The sequence below is a fragment of the Saimiri boliviensis genome, chromosome 14 (assembly GCF_048565385.1).
Source record: "Saimiri boliviensis isolate mSaiBol1 chromosome 14, mSaiBol1.pri, whole genome shotgun sequence".
NCBI lineage: Eukaryota > Metazoa > Chordata > Mammalia > Primates > Cebidae > Saimiri > Saimiri boliviensis.
This window is the reverse complement of record NC_133462.1, coordinates 41,276,739-41,299,837: the sequence shown is the minus strand read 5'-3', so window position 1 is coordinate 41,299,837 and position 23,099 is coordinate 41,276,739. Positions and strand designations below refer to the sequence as shown.

Here is a 23,099-nt window from a genome sequence, read left to right as displayed (position 1 = left end):
CCCCAGAACAGGCAGTCACCCAGGGCAGGCAGTCACCTTGATAGGTGGTCACCCCAGGGCAGGCAGTCACTCCAGGATATGCGATCACCCCAGGACAGGTGGACACCCCAGAACAGATGGTCACTCCAGGACAGGTGGTCACCCTGGGTAAGCAGTTCCCTGGGACAGGCCGTCACCTGGACAGGTGGTCGTGCAGGGAGGCAGCTGCTGTTGGAGATGCCCCTGCTGCCTGGGCTGCCCACCATAGGGGGTTCAGGGCTTGTGCCTCCCAACGAAAGAGTCCTCCCAGGCCTGAGCAGGGGCCATCCAGGCCTTGGAGAGGTTGGAACAGAAGGCTGTGGCAAGGCTTCGAGTGGGAGGGGAGGAGACAGAATCTTCGTGGAACCCTCAGCCGAGAGCCGCTGTCTCGTGTGCAGAAATCCTGCTAAGCCCGTTTTTCATCTCCCGCTTCAGCCTTTGGTTGGGGATGTGCACAGAATATGAAAATGGCCTGCATGCCATCTTTCATCCTGTGTGTAATTGCAGGGGTGGGCGAGGAGGGTTGTAGGAGCGCTGGGATCATAGGGCGAGATCTGCCAGGAGTGGAGGAATCAGCAGGGGGACAGAGGAGTGACCGGGGGCCCGTGGGCTGCCTTGCCTTCTAGCTGGGGATCCTTCCAGAAAGCACCTCCAGGGCCTCCGTGGACTCCCCCACTTCCCACACCCCACTGTGGCCCTTTGGAGAGACCATCACAACCCCAGAACCCCAGGCATCCTGGGGCGGTGAGTGATGGATGTAGCCGGTGGCTCAATTCTCATTCCCTGGGCCTTGAGCCGCTTAGGGCCTTCCCTGGGCTCAGCTGGTGGGACTGTCGGGTCTGGGTTTTCAGAGGAGTCTTGGCCTAAGGGTTCCTGAGTCTGCCATGGGGGTCCTGGGCCTCCCACTTGGGGAGCCTGCCCTGCCATCCTCTGGATGAACCAGGGTCAGCACCACAGCTGGGCTGATCCCAGGACCCCAGGCTCCCCTTAGGTTGGGCTAAGGGTTGGGCCACAGAAACAGGTACCCTTCTCCTGGGGACAGCCCCCCTATGTCCACAGGAGATGCAGAGAGGGGACATGGCGAGATTGGGGTGCGGCAGTTGGCAGCGGAGGCCATTAGAGTCCAGTGGGGACGGGCGGCAGGTGGGAGAGAGACCGCCACTGCCTCTCAGCAACAGACCAGCCTTACCCGAGCGTCCCTGTCACGAAGCTTTTCCCGGGATGGGACGCCTTGGCTTCGGTCACGGCCCCTCCTGACTCCCTGCCTCACTCCTCCTGCACCTCCCTTGAGTTCAGGGAGTCTGTGCCCACCCAAGACAGGAAGGACAGTGTCCCTGAGTATCGCTGGGTCACTCCCAAAGCCCCCACACAGACTCAGACCCCAGGACAGGTGCAGGGCAGCAGGGACAGGGCTGGGCACTGAGTTTGGTGGGTCCTTGGCCCAGAAGGCCCCACGTGAGTGTTGGAGTGGACAGCTCCAGATGTCTAGGGATAAACAGATGCTGGGGGAGGGGCTCAGAGGAACCACGTTTAGGGGCTGAGGCCTCGGGTGGCAGTCAGCCGAGACAGATGTGTCCCCTCTTGGTGGGATGGGACGCTGCGGTGCCAGCTTGATGGGCATCATGGAGAATGGGGCAGCCAGGAGGTGGATGGAGGGGGAGCCACGGACTAGGAGCCCTGCTGGGCTGCAGCCCCAGCCCATCTCCTGGGCAGTACGGGTGATTCCTCAGGCGGGTTTTTAGGGGCTTCAAGTGTCTCTCTTTCCTCTCCTCTGTTCTTCTAGAGGCATCCCCTTTCTCTGGGGAGGAGGACGTGAGTGACCCCGAGGCCTTGAGACCCCTGCTGTCCCTGCAGTGGAAGAACAGGGCAGCCAGCTTCCAGGCCGAGAGGAAGTTCAACGCGGCGGCTGCACGCACGGAGCCCTACTGCGCCATCTGCATGCTCTTCTACCCCTACTGTCAGGTGGGCGGGTGAGCTCCGTGCTGGCAGAGCTGCCCTGGGTGGGGACCTCACCCCCAGTCTCGTGCTCCGGCCAGGTCTGGGTAGACAGAGGCAGCGAGGGTGCCATGCTGAGGGCGGCGAGCCTGTCTGGTGGCCCTGCTGCACTGAGAGCCGCCCACACCATACCTGGGAGCTGGATTTAGTGCTCTGGTCCCTGAGACAAACAAGGCCTGACACCCCACACCATCTCCAGGCGCTCGCTGTCCTTTGTGAGGCCGGGCAGGCCGTGTCTGACATGTGTCTTCCTAACTCCCCTTGCCAGGCAGAGCGTGGTGACTCCATCATCACGTGCCCTCCAGCACACCCCAGCGCCGGGGGCCACGCAGACAGCCTGAGCTCTGTGTCTGATACGACCCTCATGGGAAGGGCTTCACGGGGTGGGGACAGGGCCAGACAATGTTTGGGGATTCTGGCTTTCTGGAGGAGTGAGAAGAGGGGCCGAGGTGGCCCTTGGCACGGTTATACCCAGGCGAGTTTAAACAGAAGCACCGCACTCTGAGTTTGTTGAGAGTCCGCTGTTAATGGCTGGCGTCTGAGAGTCAGCTAGAGCTCAAACCTCTCGGCCCAGGACAAAGGCCAGTCCACACTTTGGTATCGGTTTAGGGTCGGGGCGGTAAGCAGATTATTACAGAAGCAGAAGGAGCAGGTTAGGGAAGCGGGGGCTCACAACAAAGTTCCATTTAAAGTTTTTCCTCAGGATGTGGGGTAGTTACACAGCCGCACGTACAGGGCTGTTTCTCAGAAAACTGCTTACAGAGATGCCAGGTGTCTCAGACCACAAGCTCTCGGAACAGAATGCCCTGCATAGCTCAAGGTGGGCAAAGTGGAGTGGACAGGATCGTTCAGAACATGCTCGTCACAGCCAGGCTGCGTATTTCAGCATCTCTCCTGGTTCAGCAGTCAGGCATCTCCCGACTCCCCTCTCAATGCCGGCCCTATAGCCAGAGGGCATCAGAGCCCTGAGAGAGGTCTGCACGGGCCCCCACCCCGTCCCCCACACAGATCCCTCCCCTGAAGGCCCCCCTCTCCCCTACAGGCCCTACAGACTGAGAAGGAGGCGCCCCCAGCCTCCCTCGGAGAGGGCTCCTCGGCCACACCTCCCTCCAGAAGCGGCCAGAAGACAAGGCCACTGATCCCCGAAATGTGCTTCACCTCCGGTGGCGAGAACACAGAGCCGCTGCCGGCCAACTCCTACATCGGCGACGACGGGACCAGCCCCCTCATCACCTGCGCCAAGTGCTGCCTGCAGGTTCACGCCAGTGAGTGCCGGGGGCCTGAGGAGCCACGTCTCCAGTGGGGTGCTGGCGGGGTGCTGTAGGGGTGCCGGCCTCCCCTGCAGAAGCTGGGCCGGCCCCTCTCCCTGGCTGCTGTTTCGGGGCCGGGGCAGGGGCCTCCCCCAGTGACTTCCTGCAGGTTCTGACTTTCTCGTCTTTCCCGTCGTGGGGCTGCTGGGCTGCCACCTAGAGAAGGGGAAAGGCTGTGGCCGTGGAAGGGCCGGGTGACCCCCGCCACCCCCAGGCAGGACAGGCCTCCGCTCCCCCAGGGTCCAGAAGATGCTGGTGCAGGCCCAGGTGCCAGCCTCTGTGGGGAGGAAGCCTCTGTTCTGAGGGGCCCTGGGCTCATCCCACCGTGTCCCTGACACCAAAAAGCTCACCGTAGGGCCAGAGCGAGAAGCGGGCCAGGCACGCCCCAGGAGGACCGGAGACCCGCGCCCCGCCTCCCCCATGTGGGGTTCCCTGCCAGGCGCTCTCTCTGCAAAGCAGCTTTTGCGGTCAGACATCCCTGCCCTTGACCCTGGCCCGGGCACGGTACCTCCTCTTTGTCCCTCTGGACAGGTCTGCTGCGTGCTCCCCAAGGCCAGGGAGGCAGCAGGAGGAGCTCAGACGCCCGCGACGCCTGTGATTTGGGGCCAGGGTTGAAACTGATGGTCACAGTGAGACGGCAGCGTGGTCAGGGTGTCTAGTTTATCTCCGTTCTCGGGGCCTCCTCCCCAGTCCTGAGGCTCAACCGTGGACGCAGACAAGGAAATGGATGTCTCTTTCCCAGGCGCTAGAGAGTGGCAGGAAACGAACTTCCAGGGCAGGGGAGGGCTTTCCAGAGAAGCTGAATTTTCTGTGCCCTGGCCGAGGTGGCAGCCATCCATCTCTGTCGGTTTCCTCCTGGCAGCGGTTGGCCTGGGGGCTCGCTGTGTCTCCGGGCTGGGAGGTGTTCACTCTGCTTTGCCGGGCCTGGGTTTGGCATGTGTCCCGGGCAGGTGGGCTCCCTGGGGAAAGTGTCGCTAAGGGCCCCAGGCCTGCCACAGCCAGGCCACGCCAGCCAGGGTCACCCCAGCAGATGCCCCCCCCCCCAGCTGTGCCCACCACTCTGCTGTTGTGTAGGCAGTGAGGTCTGGGCCATCAGCCCTGGCAAAGAGCCCTTTCCACCCTGCGGGGCAGTGGCTCCCAGCAGAGGCAGAGCCCTGGGGGCAGGTGGAAGCCTGCTGTCGCTCTGGGGGCATGACTCGGCCCTCCATGCCCTCTCCCCACTTCCAGACCCAGGGCCACGTCCAAAAGCGAGTTGCCTTTGCAGCCTGGGCCTTTATGGGCACAGCAGGAGGAGCCACTGTCAGCGGTGCAGACCCCCAACAAAGAGGGGCCCTCAGGACACCCACCACCAGGCCGAGCACAGCAGACCCAGCCGGAGCTCAGGGGCCCTGCTCCCCGTCCCTCATCCTCCCTCCACACGAGCACCTTCCAGACCTTTCTCTCATTCCACGTGCTGTGGCCTGGAATGACTCTCAGAGGGTGGTAACAGCAGACACCCTGAATGCTCAAGCTGTGTCTGGAGGCCCTGTCACCCCACGTGCAGATGCCGGCCCCCGAGTTACCCGCACCTCCTCCCGAGTCTCACCCGCCCCCCAGATCTCAGCTGGCCTCGCTGTCTTCCAGGTTGCTATGGCATCCGTCCGGAGCTGGTCAACGAAGGCTGGACGTGTTCCCGGTGCGCGGCCCACGCCTGGACTGCGGTAACTCGCTCCCTGCGGCGGGGTTGGCACTCTGAGAGGCCGGGCCCCCGGCCCCACTTCAGCTCTGGGCTGTGACTTTGGGCTGCAGCCTCCCCTCCGTGGGCCTGGGTTCCTCCACCTCCTTCACCTCTGCCCTGACGGGGTGGAACCCGAGGGACTCTGGCCATCACTTTGGTGGCTGCTAGGTTGAAATATAAGGACCGTGGGCTGGGGACGGTTGGTGGATCGGGCCCCACGCAGCGTTTCGGGGAGCCTGCCCAAGCTGCACTCACCCACAGCTGTCTGGTCTCCACAGGAGTGCTGCCTGTGCAACCTGCGAGGAGGCGCGCTGCAGATGACCACTGATAGGAGGTACGTGGTGCATGGGGGCTGGGGGGCTGGACGGGGCCCGCCCTGGGCTGAGGCTCCATGGGGTGTGACCCCAGTGCCCAGTGGTCAGCCGGCACCTTCCTGTAACCACCCAGTGTCATGGATAGGGTGGTGGGGCCGAAGGGGAACACATGCCTGGCCTCCCCGAAGGTCCCCAGGCCCTGGCCCAGCCACATCATGCACAGCCCCTCTGTGGCCGGCCCAGGCCCTCAGAAGCACCCCGACCCCCCACCAGGTGGATCCACGTGATCTGCGCCATCGCCGTCCCTGAGGCGCGCTTCCTGAATGTGATCGAGCGCCACCCGGTGGATATCAGCGCCATCCCCGAGCAGCGGTGGAAGCTGGTAGGTCCTTGTGGTCGAGGTGCCCCCCACCCCCGCCCACACCTCTGGGACCCGCCGGCCAGGCCCAGCTCCCCACCTGCTTTCCTCCAAGCTCTGCGTCTCCCTGGGGATGGGCAGCTCTCAGGAAGCCAGTCACACCGACGTTAGCCGCTGCGTTCCTTTTCGAATCGTTCGCTGAGGCACAAAGTACAAAAGTCAAAGGGCATCCAGGGCGCCACCGACCAGCAGGCCCGTGGGGGGCACCTCGGCCGCCCTCTGCAGATTCCAGCACCCCCCGCAGTTCCCACCTTGCCACAAAAGCAGAGGCGCTGCACACGCCGTACACAGCCGGGCCGTCTGAATTTGGTTGTTTTTCTAATAACAAGTCTGGGCAACGTGATGAAACCCCATCTCTATAAAAAATGAAAAACAGGGCCGGGCGCGGTGGCTCAAGCCTGTAATCCCAGCACTTTGGGAGGCCGAGGCGGGTGGATCACGAGGTCAAGAGATCGAGACCATCCTGGTCAACATGGTGAAACCCCATCTCTACTAAATATACAAAAAATTAGCTGGGCGTGGTGGCGCGTGCCTGTAATCCCAGCTACGCAGGAGGCTGAGGCAGGAGAATTGCCTGAACCCAGGAGGTGGAGGTTGTGGTGAGCCGAGATCGCACCATTGCACTCCAGCCTGGGTAACAAGAGCGAAACTCCGTCTCAAAAAAAAAAAAAAAAAGAAAAGAAAAACAGTAGCCAGGCAGGGTGGCTCACACCCGTGGTCCCAGCTGCTCGGGAGGCTGAGGTGGGCGAATCGCCTGAACCCAGGAGACCCAGGCTGCAGTGAGCTGTGATCGCACCATTACACTACAGCCTGGGCCACACAACCAGACCCTGTCTTAAAAAAAAAAAAACTGTAACAATGCTTAGCATGACAGCTACCCTCTTCACAAGCATCTGAGGTCCAGCACAGCATCCATCACCAGCCCAGTGGGTGGCAGGGCCCTGCAGCCTGTCAGTGTTGTGTATCACTGAGACTTCACACCTGCTGAGAGCAGCTCCCTCCACCCGCCCCGGCGCCCGGCACTCTGCTTCTGCGTGTTTGCCTGTGTTATAGATCCCATGTGAGTGGGATTGTGCAGCCTTTATTCTGCGACTGGCTTCTTTCTTAAGAGACAAGGTCTCGCCGGGTGCGGTGGCCCAAGCCTGTAATCCCAGCACTTTGGGAGGCTGAGGCGGGCGGATCACGAGGTCGAGAGTTCGAGACCATCCTGGTCGACATGGTGAAACCCCGTCTCTACTAAAAATACAAAAAATCAGCTGGGCATGGTGGCGCGTGCCTGTAATCCCAGCTACTCAGGAGGCTGAGGCAGGAGAATTGCCTGAACCCAGGAGGCGGAGGTTGCGGTGAGCCGAGATCGCGCCATTGCACTCCAGCCTGGGTAACAAGAGCGAAACTCCGTCTCAAAAAAAAAAAAAAAAGAGACAAGGTCTCCACTTGGGGAGGCCGAGGCGGGCGGATCAGGAGGTCAGGAGATCGAGACCATCCTGGCCAACCAGAGATAGAGTGAAACCCCATCTCTAATAAAAATACAAAGGTTAGCTGAGTGTGGTGGCAGGCACCTGTAGTCCCAGCTACTCAGGAGGCTGAGGCAGGAGAATCGCTTGAATGCGGGAGGTGGGGGTTGCAGTGAGCCGAGATTGTGCCACTGCACTTCAGCCTGGCGACAGAGCGAGACTCCATCTCAGAAAAAAGAGAGAGAGAGGGACAGAATCTCACTCTGTTACCCAGACTGGAGCGCGTGGTGCCGTCAGAGCTCTCTGCAGCCTCAAACTCCTGGGGTCAAGCAATCCTCCCACCTCAGCCTTCCAAGTAGTTGGAACCAGGAGCACATGCCAAAAACGTAGGTTAACTCCTTTTTTGTTAAGAGATGGGGTCTCACTGTGTTGCCCAGACTGGTTTGGGACTCCTGGCCTTGAGATCTTCTTGCCCTGACCTTCCGGGTAGCTGGGATTACAGGCATACGTGGCGTCTTTCTTTAGCATAATGTCTTCAAGGTTCATCCATATTCATTCAACCCAAATATGGCAAGAGTTTCTTCTTTCCATGGCTGAGTAATGTGCCGTGTGGATGGACTGTGTTGCGTTTATGCGGGCACCATCGGTGTCTCTGCCTTCCGGCTCTGTGGGTTGCACCGCAGCGGATGTGGGAGTGTGGTTGTAGTTTGGGGATTCTCATGTCATTTCCCGTGGACACAGACCCAGCAGTGGGACCACTGGGCTGCCAGGCAGCTCTGTTTTTAGCACTGGAGGAAGCTGCTGTCCCTTGCGGCTAGATGGACTCCCCTTCGCACCAGGGGTGCAGGGGTTTCCTCTGGCCTCATCCTCACCACACCTCCTTGGACTTTCTGTAGCAGCCCCCTAGCTGGTGCGCCCTGGGGTCCCGCTATGGTTTGACGTGTGTTGCCCTGACAGTTGGTGATGCTGGGGGCACCTTTGCAGGGTCCTACTGGCCATCTGCATGCCGTCTTCGGAGAGGTGTCTGCTCCCCTCCTTTGCCTGTTTTGTGCCCGGGTAGCCTGGCCTTTGTGGTGGAGTTGGAGGAGCGTTGTAGCTCCATGCTCGGTGCGCACTGTGGCTCCCCTGTAGGTGAGCGCAGCCTCCTCGGTGCGGCGGGACTCGTGCTGGGGGCTTGTGAGGCTTCCTTCTGCTCTCGGTGGTGATGGCCTCCCTTGGGAGAATCCCTTGGAGCCACAGGGCTACCAGGGAGTGGTCACTACTGGCCACCAACTCCTGTGCACTCGGGGCACAGCTTGCCCTCGATGCGCCTCGGCATTCCCCTCTGTGCTGTGGGGTTGCAGCGGTCCCATTGTGCAGGGCTGCAGTGGTGTGAGCTGGGCCCACTCCCAAAGCATGGACCACCCCATGTGAGCATGAGCGGCTGCTCAGGGCTGGTCGAGTCTACAGCCTCCTCCCTGGACCCCCATGTCCCCCGCGGCATCTGATCCGTGCCGTGAGAGCCTGTGAGGTTGCCCCGCACTGTCCATTGTGCAGGTGAGGGGTCTGGGGCCTGGAGAGCTCGGCCGGTCGTGGCCTGGGCTGCAGCCCCGCAGGGCCGCCTCTGCCCCACAGCCTCTAACCCACCTGTGCACACAGCACTTTGGGCTGTCCCTGCCTGCTGGAGAATGACGCTCGCTCGACTAGCCCTTTAAATCAGCTTCCTGCGGAGCCTTGGGATCTGGCCCAGAAAGGAGATGAGGAGGCCGGGTGCGGCGGCTCACGCCTGTATCCCAGCACCTTGGGAGGCCAAGGAGGGCGTATCACCTGAGGTCAGGAGTTCCAGACCAGCCTGGCCAACACGGTGAAACCCCAGCTCTACTAAAACACAAAAATTAGCCAGGCGCGGTGGGGCACACCTGTAATCCCAGCTACTCTGAAGTCTGAGGCAGGAGAATCGCTTGAACCAGGCAGTTGGAGGTTGTAGTGAGCAAAGATCACTCCAGCCTGGGTGACAGAGCAAGACTGTCTCAAAAAAAAGAGAGAGTGAAGGGCAGACATTGCTGGGCCCGCACTGCGTGAGGCAATGCTGGCGGGGGGACACGTTTGTCCCCATCCCCTCCGGCCTCTGCACGTGTGTCTCGTGGGCCCCTGGAGGTTGGGCCCGCGTCCCCAGTAAAGGCTGTGCTTAAGGCAGTGCTGATGAGGGGACACGTTTGTCCGCATCCCCTCCGGCCTCCGCACATGTGTCTCGTGGGCCCCTGGAGGCTGGGCCCACAGCCAGTGGTACCCCGCAGCGTCCTGTGTGGTTTTCCTGCCTGGTTTATCCTCCAGCCAGGGACACAGTGCCTGGTGTTGACATTTAGGCTCATGTGAAGGTGGGGCTGGAGGCAGGCACATCTGCCTGGCAGGGTGGGTCTGTCGGGGAGATCCATGAGAGTTGGACTGACGCCCACCACAGAGCCCAGGCTCCCGTGCACTGGTGCTAGGTGCCCACGAGCCCGGCGGACCGGGATGCCACGCTTGGAGCCCACAGGTGCCAGGCCACCTGAGCAGGGCCACGAGGGCAGTCACCGAGGCTTATCTGGAAGGGGAGGCCTCGATCATGGGGCAAAGCGTGAGGCAGGTCATGCCAGCTTGGCCGGGCACGGCTGGGCACGGCGAGGTGATTAGGAAGCTAGCAGCCCGAGGGTGATGCTTCCGAGGCACCAGTGACTCAGTCCACAAACCCGGGCATAAAAGGCCTCATTATTCAGGTGGAGTGATGGCACGGTGCGCGGTGCCAGTGATAAATCCTCCCGCCCCGACTCCTTATGGATCATCTGACATTTCCAGAATGCAGCCTCTTCATTACTGGTGCTTGTAACGATGAATTAAAAATCCTTTTACACAAGGCCCGCTTGTACTGCTTAATGGAGCTTCGCAAGGAGGTGGCGGTTAACTCCTGCTCGCCCAGCCACCCACCCACCTTCGCGGGCCACGGGCAGGCCGCAGGCACGGGTGCTCACTCCTGGTTCCCTGTCCATCAGTCTGTCTCCGCGGGGGCTGCAGGCAGTCCTGGTGAGTCAGGGGCCGCCCGCCTGCCTGGGCCAGGTTAGCGCCAGGTTCTCAAGGTGTGCAGCTAAGAAGCTCCCTCAGCTACCCGCAGTGCTGGCTCCTGGCGGCAGGCAGGAGCTCCGTGGAGGAGCTGGGAGGTCTGGGAGGGGCTGGGATGGGAGGAGGCAGCTCCCGGGCGGCAGGAGGGGCAGCTGCACTAGCTCTCCACACTGCCACTGCCCTGCCTGGAGGGTTAGGGCACGAGCGGGGTGGGGGGGGCCCTCGGCTCCTCAGGGCTTGGGGTTGTTTGTGAAAGCAGGCTGGTGGACAGCCTTATGCCCCAGTGTGGGACAGGCTGAGGACACAGTGTCATGGGTGGCACCCAGCGGTGACCACCTGCCTCCTCCAGTCTGTGGCTCCCTGCAGACCTCCAAAGCCCACCATGCATCATCCTCACAGACCTGTGGCCTCCGAGGAAGGACACTGAGCTGTGAACTATGAACCAACCATTGGTTTCTGGGCCCTTCCAGGCCCCGCAGGAGCCATAGACCCTGACTCCCCGGCCACCTCTCCTACACTCCAGCAGCTCTGCAGAAGGAGGAGGCTGTGCTGGAGGGCTCCGTGGCGCATGGCATGTGTCATGTGACTGCCCTGGTCCAGGCCAGCACTGGAAGTGGCTCTTCAAACCGCAGCTCCAGGGAAGGGAGGTGACGGTGAAGAACACTTGCCTGACCTCCCATGGCCACAGTGCATGGCGTGACCGGGACCTCGCATTAGGGGGGTGGCTCTGGGTGGCTGTGTCCCCAAGTGCAGCTCCTGACAAATGGCCACATGGGTCCTGGGGCACACTCTTCACAGCGTGGAGACTGGGGCACAGGCTGCCCACCACGACAGAGTGGAAGGGGACGGTGCTGTACACCAAACCCAGACTGCCCCGGGGCGGGCTTCTCCCGGGCCTGGGCCGAGGGGCGGATGCCTGTGGGTGGTGATGTGTCGCAGAAGGCTCAGCAACCCCACCGGACAGTGTCCCGGTGGGGCCTCTCCCAGCCCCCCAGGGAACACAGCTGCGACTCCTACACACAGGCCGATCTGCAGGAGGGGGTGGCCATGCTGGAGGGCTGTGTGACGCATGTTGTGTGACAGGAGAATTGGGTATTGACAGTTCGATAACGGGATCTCGATGTTGTCGATCGGCTGCTCCAGCCTGTGGCCTATCTGGCTTTTGAGCATGGTTTATGGAGCAGTGGCGGCGGCGCATATTAAATGCTTAGCTGGGCCCGGCGCAGGGGTGGTGGCCACCGGGGCCCAGTGCTGACTCGGGCAGGTGCTGCAGCATGAGCTCCACCAGCTGGGAGGTCCACCGCAGTGCTCCCTCCTCAGCACGCAGGCTCCTCTGCGGGGCTTCTTGTTAAAATCCGCCGTAAAGGACGCACGCGGTGGCGCACGCCTGTAATCCCAGCACTTTGTGAGGTCAAGGAGGGAGGATCCCTTGAGCTCAGAAGTTTGAGACCAGCCTGGGCAACATAGCCAGACTCCACCTCTACAAAAAATTACCAGTCATCCCCATCCCCCACCCTGGTGCCCATGAGTCCACTTCCTTGTCTGTGGGCTCGGTCCACTTCCTGAATCTGTGGGCTCGGTCCACTTCCTGGATCTGTGGGCTCGGTCCACTTCCTGGGTCTGTGGGCTCGGTCCGCTTCCTGGGTCTGTGGGCTCGGTCCGCTTCCTGGGTCTGTGGGCTCGGTCCGCTTCCTGGGTCTGTGGGCTCGGTCCGCTTCCTGGGTCTGTGGGCTCGGTCCGCTTCCTGGGTCTGTGGGCTCGGTCCGCTTCCTGGGTCTGTGGGCTCGGTCCGCTTCCTGTGTCTGTGGGCTGCCACCCTGGTGTTGCGGATCCCAGGTCCCATGGTCTGGCGCACGACAGCTGCCTGTACTCACGGTGGGGCCCCCAGGGTACATCTCTGTCACCATGTGGTTCCTCTCTGGCTGAGTGACACCACGTGGGGCTCCTCAGTGTCTGTCCCAGCGGTCAGTGACACACAGGGATGGGGGGCACTCCTGGGTGCCCCGGTGCCTACTGCTCCCTGGGGGCTGAGTGGCAGGAGGCCGGGTCGGTGGGTCTGGGGGGCACAGGGAGGCGGCGGGCTCTTGGCTGGGGTGGAGGCCCCTCACCGGGCGGAGCACCAGACCCCTCCCACGATGCTTCCCTTGAAGGCTGTGCTGGGAGGGGCTGGAGCCTCCACCCCAGGGTCTGTAGGGAAGTTCCCAGCCCCATGGCCCTGCCTGTGTCCCCATCCCCAGAAATGCGTGTACTGCCGGAAGCGGTTGAAGAAGGTGTCGGGTGCCTGCATCCAATGCTCCTACGAGCACTGCTCCACGTCCTTCCACGTGACCTGCGCCCACGCCGCCGGGGTGCTCATGGAGCCGGACGACTGGCCCTACGTGGTCTCCATCACCTGCCTCAAGCACAAGTCGGGGGGCCATGCGGTGAGTGCCTGCCTGCCTCCTTGCCCCCAGCTCCCTGCCCCCGCCGGTGCCTGTGCTGACCGTCCCCTGCCCCTGCACTCTCCGCACCCTCCCAGGTCCAGTTCCTGAGGGCCGTGTCCCTAGGCCAGGTGGTCATCACCAAGAACCGTAACGGGCTGTACTACCGCTGCCGCGTCATCGGGGCCGCCTCGCAGACCTGCTACGAAGTGAACTTCGACGACGGCTCCTACAGTGACAACCTGTACCCCGAGAGCATCACTGTGAGTGTGGGGCGGGGGCGGGGCGGGGTGGGGAAGCTGGGAACAGCCTGACCCCAGATCCCTTCATGGGGTCCCCTTGTCCCCAGGCCCCTTCAGGAAGAGCAGTGCTCACTGTGCTGTACAGAAACAGAGCAGAAAGCTCGATCAGTGCAACCTGACCCACAGCCGGGCCTGCGCACCTGCCCCCGGGCTCCCGTGGCCGGCCGTGGGCTGCAGGCAGAAAACCTTGCTTGCCAGCACAGGGGAGGGTCAAAAACCCAGCGAAAACCCCTGGCGTAGTGTGGCCAGCGCCTCAGCTCCCACCTGCTCTCCCCGCAGAGTAGGGACTGTGTCCGGCTGGGACCCCCTTCTGAGGGGGAGCTGGTGGAGCTCCGGTGGACCGACGGCAACCTCTACAAGGCCAGGTTCATTTCCTCCGTCACGAGCCACATCTACCAGGTAAGCGGGGGCCTGGCCGCCCACCGCGCCTTCGCCAAGCTCTTCCCCTGGGTTTGCAGGTGGGCAGGTTGCAGCCCTGGCCCAGGTGCCTCTGCCCGGGGCACTGGCGGTGTGGGCTGTGGTGAGCGGGGCCTGTGGGGCCTGGCTGAGCCTCGGCTTGCCTGCCTGATGCAGAGGCACAGGGCGTGTTGGTTTCAAAGCTGAAAGAGGCCTCCACTGGGTGACATGTCCCTCCGAGACAGCTTCGCAATTCTTCACGTAAAGTCACCCTTTCACCGTTTCGGAGTGTACAGCTCAGTACCCCTGGGGTGTTTTTTTTGTCAAATTGGTAGCGAGTTTCTTCTCATGACTGTGGAAGAGAAATTATTTAAAAGTGTGGAATTTTACGCTGGGTACGGTGGTTCATGCCTATAATCCCAACGCTTTGGAAGGCCAAGGCGGGAGGATCACTTGACGCCAAGAGTCCCAAGACCAGCCTGGGCAACAGAGTGAGACCGTCCCCCCGCCTCCCCCCCGCCCCCGCCAGCTGTCTCTACAAAAAATTTTAAAAATTGGCTGGACATGGTGGTGTGCACCTGTAGTCCCAGCTACTTGGGAGGTGGGTGGATTGCTTGAACCCAGGAGGCTGAGGATACAATGAGCTGTAATTGAGCCACTGGACTGTGGCCTGGGCGACAGTGAGATGCTGTCTCCAAAAAAAAAAAAAAAAAAAAAAAATCTCTGCTGGGAAGCATTCTGCTGCGTGCAGTACACGGCAGCGTGGGTGGAGGGTTGTGTGATGGTGACAAGCCCCTCTGCCTGCCCTGGAGCCTCGGTGTCTGGCCCAGGCAGGTCAGACTAGACTCCGAGGAGGGGAGGTTGGGCCAGGATCTCTAGAACGCGGTGGAAGTTTGCTCCAGAGGCAGGCCGAACGTGTGCCGGCCTCCCTCCTTCCCTCAAGAAACCTGTGAAGACGCTGGGAAACGTGACCGAGTGAAGTGGCCATTTATAATGTACACAGCGCACAGCCACGCTCGACAATGACGAGGGAAACTCAGGGTGGGTCTTCCCAACACGTCCCACAGAAGAACCGACGGAAACAGCCCTGCCCTGGCGGGGAACGGAAGCGGACTGTGCTGGGGGCTCCCAGGATTGTCATCACATCAGCAGAGCCCAGGCGGGGCCGGCGGCAGGCGGCAGGAAGGAGCTCGCCTCAAGGAAGCCGAGCTGCTGGGACAGTCAGTAATGAGATGATACCAGCCGGGCAGGTGTGGGGCTCAGGCCTGTGATCCCAGCACTGTAGGAGGCTGAGGCGGGCAGAGCGCTTGGGCTCAGGGGTTCGAGACCAGCCTGGGCAATATGGCAAAACCCTGCCTCTACAAAACACAAAATTAGCTGGGCGTAGTGGCACTGGCCTGTAGTCCCAGCTGCTTGGGAGGCTACTTGGGAGCTATTTGGGAGGGTCACTTGAGCCTGGAAGGCTGAAGTTCAGTGATCCAAGATCGTGCTGCTGCACTCCAACCTGGGCGACAAAGCAAGGCCCTGCCTCAAAAAAAAAAAAAAAAAAAAGTCACATCTCCAGAGTGCCCAGGGGCAAGGGCTGTGAAATCAGGAGTGGGCGGTATCGGAAGCCAGCCAGCCACTGTGGAACACCTGCCTGCCTGCAGGGACCTTGGCCACAGGATCCTGGGAACACCCTCTGTGGTGGCCAACAAGGTGGCCCGGAGCTGCCCGCCGCGCTACCGAGGCTGAGCCTGGGCCTGCCGGTGGACTGGTTAGCGAGGGCTCGGGCGGGCCCTGGTGACTGCAGAACTGAGTGGATGAGCCCCCCACGCCGAGGCTCCAGGAGCCCCGCGCCTGTCTGAACACACACAGCACCTTTCCCTCGCACGTGACCCTTAAGATGCTTCTGAGAAGCACCGGGCACGATGTCCCCCTGGGAAGCCTGCGCGGAGGCACGTGCTCTCTCATTTCCTGCATCCGCAACTGTATCCAGTTTCCTCCAAGTGTTACAAAGCAAACGCCGCCTTCAGAACCCGCCCCTTGGAGACTCATAGTGAAAGCGCAGGTTCCAGGGAGGCCTCTGGAGGAAACTGAGCCCACAGTTCCCAAATGACCTGAGCACACAAGACTCCCCAGGAGCCCACTTGGACCCGGCCGTGTGAGCGCCACCCTCCCAGGCGGCTCTGTACTCCTGAGAATCTGGGGTGGGTCTCCCCCGTCTTCCTGACCCCGAAATCTGAGCCAGTTGGAGCTGAGTTTCTAGACTGCGCCTTCTCCTCCCGGCAAAGCCACTTCTGTGTCGTGCCTGAATCACTGTATGCAGCGCCTGCTGGAAGGATAAGAGGCTGATTTGGGGCTGGGGAGCTGGGGAAGGGCTCCGGGTGGGCCCTCGGATCCCTGGGGTGGGAGTTCCAAAACCCGCTGCTGCCCCTGCCACACCGGGGGTGGGAATAACTTTCCAGGGCTCCTCCGCCTGGATCCTCTTTGTGGGACAGGTGCTGGGAAGGGGCCTTCTCCTGGTGGCTTCCTTTACAAATGAGATGGGAGGGACAGGGCAGAGGGTGGCACCCCGGGCCCTCGGTTCCCGGCAGCCTTCTCCATACCTCCCCATCCCCGAGAGATCTGTGCTGTCGCCCCAGGACACGGCCCAGAGGCGACCTGCCATCCCAGTCCACACTGGGCACTCCCGGCCCTGCTCCTCCCGCCACCAGCTGGCACACTCTGTCCCCAGGGCCCACCCCGTCTCCGTCCCTGGAGGAGTCCCAGTGACCAGCAGGCCTGGCCACCCTGAGGCAGGGTCTGTGCCTGCTTTGAGAGGGAGGGGCTGCGATCCCGGCCTCCACCCCGCACACCGCCTGGGACATCTGACCCCAGACACTTCTGTGTGGTCTTAGTGTATGGGTTTTGTTTTGAGACAGGGTCTCGATCTGTCACCCAGGCTGGGGCACAGCGGCCTAATTAGAGCTCACTACAGCGTCAGCCTCCCAGGCTCGAGAAATCCTCCCACCTCAGCCTCCTGGGTAGCTGGGACCACAGGCACACGCCACCATGCCCGGCTTGTTTTGAGTTTTTAAACATGGAAAGCGAGTCCTCTGCGATGGGAACGTTCTCCCCCCAGAGCCAGGGAGTGACCGCGGCCCCTTTCCTGGCTCGGGGACACGGGCCCATTGCAGTTACGAAGTGGGTCTGGAGACGCACGCCCCTCTGGCACACCCTTCACGGGACAGTGTCGTGTTGCCAGAGGCCCCAAGAGGATCTCCGTGAGCCTGAGCTGGCACCAAGCTTGACGAGGAGGAAGCAGGGTTCTCTAGTGCCCCTCGCCAATCAGGCATCCGCCGCTTGGAACAAGGCACCAGCTGGGGACGCTGGAAGGGCGTGCTTTGTCTCTGAATTGAAGAGAAGAGGTGACTGAGCAGTTTTCAGGGGCCACACATAAGCCGGGGGCCCTGTCCTTCACCTTCTGGTCGGGGGCTCCTGAGCTCAGGCCCCACCTGCCTCCCAGGCCCTGTTAGAGCACTGCGCCTCCTGTCCCGCTCTGTGCCCACCCAGCGACTCTGTGCCCTCGTCCTGGGGCTGTGTCTTCATGGAGACAGATGTCTGTCGAGCTGGGAGGAGGTGAGGAGTGAGGGCTCTGTCTCCATGTGGGGGCTGCTGGGCCCCCCCACTACCCCAGGCTGTCCCATCCTCCACCATCCTCGCCCCATGGGGCAATGCCCTCAGGCTGATCTTGTTTGCTGCAAGCAGTGTCAGAGGTGGACATGAGCTTCGGCGGCTGCATGTGGCCTCCTGCGGGCCCCACGCACCCAAGGGGCCAGCCTCCCAGCTCACAGGGCCGGGCCTGCCTGGAGCACCTGCCAGCCTGGCCATGCGGGGCCCCTGAGAGCCAAATTCCCCCTGCAGGTGGAGTTTGAGGACGGGTCCCAGCTGACGGTGAAGCGAGGAGACATCTTCACCCTGGAGGAGGAGCTGCCCAAGAGGGTCCGCTCTCGGCTGGTGAGTGTGCAAGGCCGGCCCGGTGGCTGCCAGTGACTCTCAGGGAGCCTGTCTTAGACTGCGGCTCCCGATGGCGTGGGCCACCCCCTCCTCCCGCACCTCTGCTGGTGTCCTGCTGGCTCCGCCCAGCACAGCTGGCCCCTAGGGTCTTGGCAGGAGACCCTTCCTCTCCCTTGAGCCCAGGTGCACAGCTCCTGGGTGATGCCCATTGTGTGGGGAGGGAGGATTGGAGGATCCCCGGCCCCTCCCCTTGTCACCCATGCAGAGCAGACCCACCAAGCCCCCTGTGCCCTGTGAGACCTGCGCCGCCCAGCCCTGCAAGGGGCAGCCTCAGCCGTCGAGGTTTCAGGGCACAGGCAAAGTCGCTTGCCCAAGTCGAGGCTTACGAAAGCTTTCCTGAGCATGTTCCTTACGAAACGGGAGCAGGAGTTCTGGAGGCAGGGGCCGCGCCGGCTTTCTCTGGCTTTCTCTCCCGCAGCCCTCACCGGCTTGCTTTATTTTCTTCCTAATGCAGAGGGGAAGAGCCCACGGGGGAGGTGCCTGCTCCTGGGCACAGCTGCTCAGCTGCAGAGGGGTCCCTCAGGGAACAGATGGGGCTGCCAGACAGACGGACGGTCCCAGCGCCAGCCAGGGCTCCCCCCGCCACTAGAGGCCAGAGGCTGGGGTGGAGTGCAGGACCCCTCCCTCCACTGGCAGGATCAGGGGTTTGCATGAAGACAGGAGCTTCTGAGCAGCAGCCCCAGCATCAGGGGTCTGCGTCTGGCCGGCTCGTCTCAGAGGCCATAGACAGCGGCCGGGGCCATGCGGAGCCCCCACCTCGCTAACCACTGCACTTCCGCTCTCCCGCAGTCACTGAGCACGGGGGCGCCGCAGGAGCCTGCCTTCCTGGGGGAGGAGGCCAAGGCCGCCAAGCGCCCGCGCGTGGGCACCCCGCTCGCCACGGAGGACTCGGGGCGGAGCCAGGACTACGTGGCCTTCGTGGAAAGCCTCCTGCAGGCGCAGGGCCGGCCCGGAGCCCCCTTCTAGGACAGCTGGCCACTCAGGCGACCCTCAGCCCGGCGGGGCAGGCCATGGCACGCCCTGGGCGTTCGCTTGCTGTGAATTCCTGTCCTCGTGTCCCTGGCCCCCAAGAGGCCACCTCCAAGCCGCGGGTGCCCCCTAGGGCGACAGGAGCCAGCGGGACGCCGCACGCGGCCCCAGACTCAGGGAGCAGGGCCAGGCGGGCTCGGGGGCCGGCCGGGGTTACACCCCACTCAACTACTCAGAATTTTAAACCATGTAAGCTCTCTTCTTCTCGAAAAGGTGCTACTGCAATGCCCTACTGAGCAACCTTTGAGATTGTCACTTCTGTACATAAACCACCTTTGTGAGGCTCTTTGTATAAATACATATTGTTTAAAAAAAAAAAGCAGGAAAAAAAGGAAAATATCCCCAAAGCTGTTTTCTAGATTTGTGGCTTTAAGAAAAACAAAACAAAACAAAAACACGTTTTTCTCAGAACCCAGATTCGCTGCGAGACTGAAGCAGCTCGCTGTGTTTTTGTTTGTTGTTGTTTTAAAATACTACGATTTGGCTGCAGAGCAGGCAGGGAAGGGGGCCGGGGAGCACCCCGGTTTCAGCGCTCAGCCCCGTCACTCACTCACCGCCTCGCCTCGCCTTCCCCGGCTCCTGGACTGGATAGTCCCGGCAACAGCGGCCTGTGCCCTCTGCGCCTGCTGGGAGGAGGCCTGGGCTCTCTGCTGGGCGCCCGTGTGTGTCAGGGGAAGCCTGAGGTCTGGGGCCTCCCTCCACTGTACCCACCTTTGCCGAGGGAACTCTCTCCCGGGGCTCGTCTTTGTTTCTCTCCCCTAAGAGAATCACAGGTGTTCCAGAGGCTTCCTTGCAGACCAAGCACTCTGCCCCTCCCCGGCTCAGGGTGAGGAGGCCCCAGGCCCTTCTGGTCAGTATGAGTGTGGGCAGCTTCCCAGCTCTTGAGGTGTGACCCTGAGTGGGTCGGGGGACACAGGGCCAAGACGGGCCTTTGGGGGTCCCATTTACCCGCTTCTGAGCAGGGACGAGGCCGGCTGTCCTCGGTCTGCCCACCCACGCTGCTGTCATCCAAGGGGAATGTGCCTCTTAGGAGTGGGTTGAGCTGATAGAGAAAACATGGCCTTCAGCCCAGGCTAGGAGCACCTTCTCCGGTGCCTCGCCCCCGCCGGCTCTGCTCTCTGTGGCGCGTTCTCCACCTCAGCCGGCTCCTGCCAGCGGGAGGGGTGGAGGGGACCGTCTGTTTGTATGACAGAGACAAAATGGCGGGGGCAGCAGTTTGGGACCAGCCTGGGCTGCGTAGTGAGACCCCATCACTACAAGTGTTTTACACGCTAGCTTGGTGTGGTGTGCGCCTGTGGTCCCGGCTATGTGGGAGGCTGGGGGGGAAGATCTCTTGAACCCGGGAGGTTGAGGCTGCAGTGAGCTATGATTGCACCACTGCATTCCAGCCTGGGGAACAGAGTGAGAGCCTGTCTCAAAAAGGAAATACGTAGATCAATAAAGCAATGTTTATATTATAAGAGGGTGTCCGCACGGCCCCGGGCTGGAGAGAACTGAGGGAAAGGGGGAGAGCGTGGCGCAGGAGCGAGCCCTTCGTTTTCTTGGTGGGGGAGGGGGGCGGTGACCCTGGAGAGGGCCGGGGTTGGGGAGGTGGGGGGCTGTCAGCCAGAACGTGGGGGTGTCCCTCTGCACGCAGCAGCCTCACCCAGCGTGGCGCTGACACTGTATTCTTATGTTGTTTGAAATGCTATTTATGTTGTAAAGAAGCGGGCTGCCCCTGCAACCGTGGTCCCTAGGGGGGCTGCACCCATCCCGTGGACGGGCCACGGAAGGGCAGGCCGGAGCTGCACACTCTCCCCACGAAGGTATCTCTGTGTCTTACTCTGTGCAAAGACAAGACAAAACCCAGCACCCTGGTTTTTCCCCACCCGAGATGAAGGATACGCTGTATTTTTTGCCTAATTTCCCTGCCTCTAGGTTCATAATGAATTAAAGGTTCATGAGCACTGCGAAACCCCGTTCCACGCCTTTGAAAGTGTCTTCATTTCTGAGCCTGTGCTGGGGGGACCGATGTCGGGGTCTCCCTGGGGCGGGGCTGGTGTTGCCCCGTTCTCCCGGGAGGAGGTTTGCTTCCAGAGCTGGACATCCCTCCCCTCACACCTCCGGGGTCCTCGACACGCGGCAGCTGGCATGCCTCCCGAATGTGGCCAGGCTGGGTGGCCGGGTGGCTGAGGCAGCAAACCCCACAATTCCCCCTCAGTTCCCGGAGGGCCTGGGCCTGGCCTCACTTGTCCCAGCTAGCAGCTGCCCTGTCCCTGTCCCCAACCTGGTTCCGGTGACACATGAGCCCCAGGAGCGTCACTTGTGGTGGCGGCCGGTAGACGTGCCGGGCGCTGGAGCTCACCGCCCTGGGTGGCCCCCGGGACCCAGCCATCCCGGCCTCGATCTCTGTCAGTGCGTGCCCACCCCCACCAGGCACAGGGTCAGCACAGGGAACACGGGAGAGCTCGGCCTCCCTCAGGTGACCCTCTTGCACCTGGTGTGCTGCAGAAACGTGAAGAGGCCCCTGCGACGGGAGCAGAGGGAGCGGGGAGAGGAGGGAGGCAGGCTGTGCAGGGCCTGGTGAGCCTCAGGGAGGGCTGTGGGCAGGGGAGGGATGGGACCTGACTCAGGTGCTCATAGGCGCCCTCTGGTGACGGCTTTGGGGAGGAGATGGGGTGAGGGCAGAAGCCAGGGACCAGGGCGGGGGTCAGGTGTCATGAGAAGCTAGTGGACTCGGTGTATTTTCGGACAGAGCCAATAGGATTTGCAGATCGCTCAAGCCCCAGGAAGGAGGTGCCGAGCTGGGAGGGGGTTGGATTTGAACGCAAGACATCCAGGTGAAGACGCCTGGGTCTGGGGAGGCTGCCCCAGGGTGGCTGGCAGGGGCCGTCAGCTGGCAGGTGTCGGAACTAGAGGACAAAGTCGCCTCCAGGGAGGGGTGAAGGTGGGGTGGGACCCAGGACTGGGCCCTGGGTGTCTGTGGTGTTACGGGGCTGGGACACCAGGAGGAACCGAGGCCCAGCAGCCAGGGCTCTCGGGGACCCGGCCAGGCCATCCCTTCCTGGACCCCAGCGTCCCCTCTGCAGGAGTGCTGAGAGCTTGTGTCCAGAGCAGAGGGTGCCCTCGAGGGAAGCTTCGTCCACCGACCGCCCCCAGCCCCGGCGCTGTCTCCTTTTCAGGGCCGTCTTGCCTCCAGCATCCTCTCAACACCACCAGAACTCAGTTTCCCTGTCTGCCACAAGCGGGGAGGAGGGGTGCGGGGTGGGGTGAAGCCTGTGACCACAGGAGGCTCAGACGTTCCACCCATTGCGACTTCCCGACAAAGACTGTGTCCCTCTTTTCTCCCAGCCTCAAAAGCCTTCCCTATGAGCGGGGACGGACACAGCCTGAAAGCAAAGCCTCGGGGTGCAGCTGCTCCCCGGGCCCTGGGGTCACTGACTGGCGGGTCGGCGTCCTGAGCAGGAGGCACCCGCAACGCCCTTTCTACTGTTCTCCAAAACGCCCTGAAACGGGAAGGCAATTTGGGACAGGCCATTGCTGTCTGCCAAGTGGATGAAAGATGAGTGGATGGGTCCCCAAAAGTGCCACCGTGCAAGGCCGATGAGGTCTGCACTCGGGCCAGGGTGGGCGCCCCCGTGCCAAGGTCTCGCCTCCCGGGCAGCCTGTGAGACTCCGCGATCAGCACCTGAGTTTGGCCTGTCTATTGCAGCTGCAGTATTTCTGTGCAACCCCTGTGTCAGGCTCGGGAGACCACTGAGGAAAGTGAGGAAGAAACAAAAATGCATCTTTGACGCATGCTCTGGTCGGTCACGGAGACCACCAGAGGGGTGTCAGTGGACAGCCTTCTAAAGAGGGACTCTTAAACAGATCTGACCCCCCATGGGATGGCAGATCAGAGAGACTCAGGCTGTGGGTACATTGTGTTGAGAGCAGGTACCTTCTAGGGCGAGGCCTGGCCACCTACAGCCCTGCAGCCAAATCCGGCCCTCCACCTGTTTTGTCAATAAAGTTTTATTGGCACATGGTCATGCCCATGCATTTACATATGGCAGCTGGCCCCCTGCAACAGCGGACCTGAAGAGTTGCCACAGAGCCCACCTGGCTTGCAAAGCCCAGTGTAGCTGGAATCTGGCCCTTTACAAAAAAAATGTGCTCAGAAGAAGTGAGTGGTGACAGCCTCCACCCCTTCTCTGTGCCTCCCGTGGGAACAGCCCCTCGGCGCCCAGGCCCACCTTGCCTCTCAAAGGCTCCCAAATAGGTGGACATTGGGCAGCCACCTCCCCCCAGCTGCCACCACAGGAGCAGGTGGAAAGAGAAGGCTTTGACGAGAGACCTCCATTCATCCATCTGTCCTTCTCACTGGACCTCCTGCCCCCCAATTGCTGGGGTCGGGGAGAGCCTGACATTCAGCCTCTGACCCCTGCAGCTGCCCCCTCCACAACCTCACCATTCGTGGATTTGGGCTTCCTCCTCCTCTGCAGTGGAGAGTTCCGGCTTGAACCCCGACACAGTCAAGATTCACAGCTTCCGGCTGGGCGTGGTGGCTTACGCCTGTGATCCCAGCACTTTGAGAGGCCGAGGCGGGTGCATCACAGGCGGATGGCAAGGTCGGGCGTTCAACACCAGCCTGA

General features: G+C 61.9%; 1 protein-coding gene across 4 annotated transcripts in view; it reads left to right on the top strand.

Annotated features, from left to right (window-relative positions):
* Positions 1 to 20,447, top strand: part of KDM4B (lysine demethylase 4B) — a 181,708-nt gene extending 161,261 nt beyond the window's left edge. For all 4 annotated transcript variants that reach the window (XM_039465931.2, XM_039465928.2, XM_039465929.2 and 1 more), the window contains 10 exons: positions 1,802 to 1,980; positions 3,056 to 3,278; positions 4,947 to 5,023; positions 5,319 to 5,374; positions 5,628 to 5,736; positions 12,539 to 12,724; positions 12,820 to 12,984; positions 13,303 to 13,422; positions 17,305 to 17,397; positions 18,247 to 20,447. In XM_039465931.2, coding sequence (XP_039321865.1) covers positions 1,802 to 1,980; positions 3,056 to 3,278; positions 4,947 to 5,023; positions 5,319 to 5,374; positions 5,628 to 5,736; positions 12,539 to 12,724; positions 12,820 to 12,984; positions 13,303 to 13,422; positions 17,305 to 17,397; positions 18,247 to 18,423 — 1,385 coding nt within the window. In that variant the 3' untranslated portion in view covers positions 18,424 to 20,447. The remainder of the gene's footprint in view (positions 1 to 1,801; positions 1,981 to 3,055; positions 3,279 to 4,946; positions 5,024 to 5,318; positions 5,375 to 5,627; positions 5,737 to 12,538; positions 12,725 to 12,819; positions 12,985 to 13,302; positions 13,423 to 17,304; positions 17,398 to 18,246) is intronic.
* The last annotated feature ends 2,652 nt before the right edge of the window (positions 20,448 to 23,099 follow it).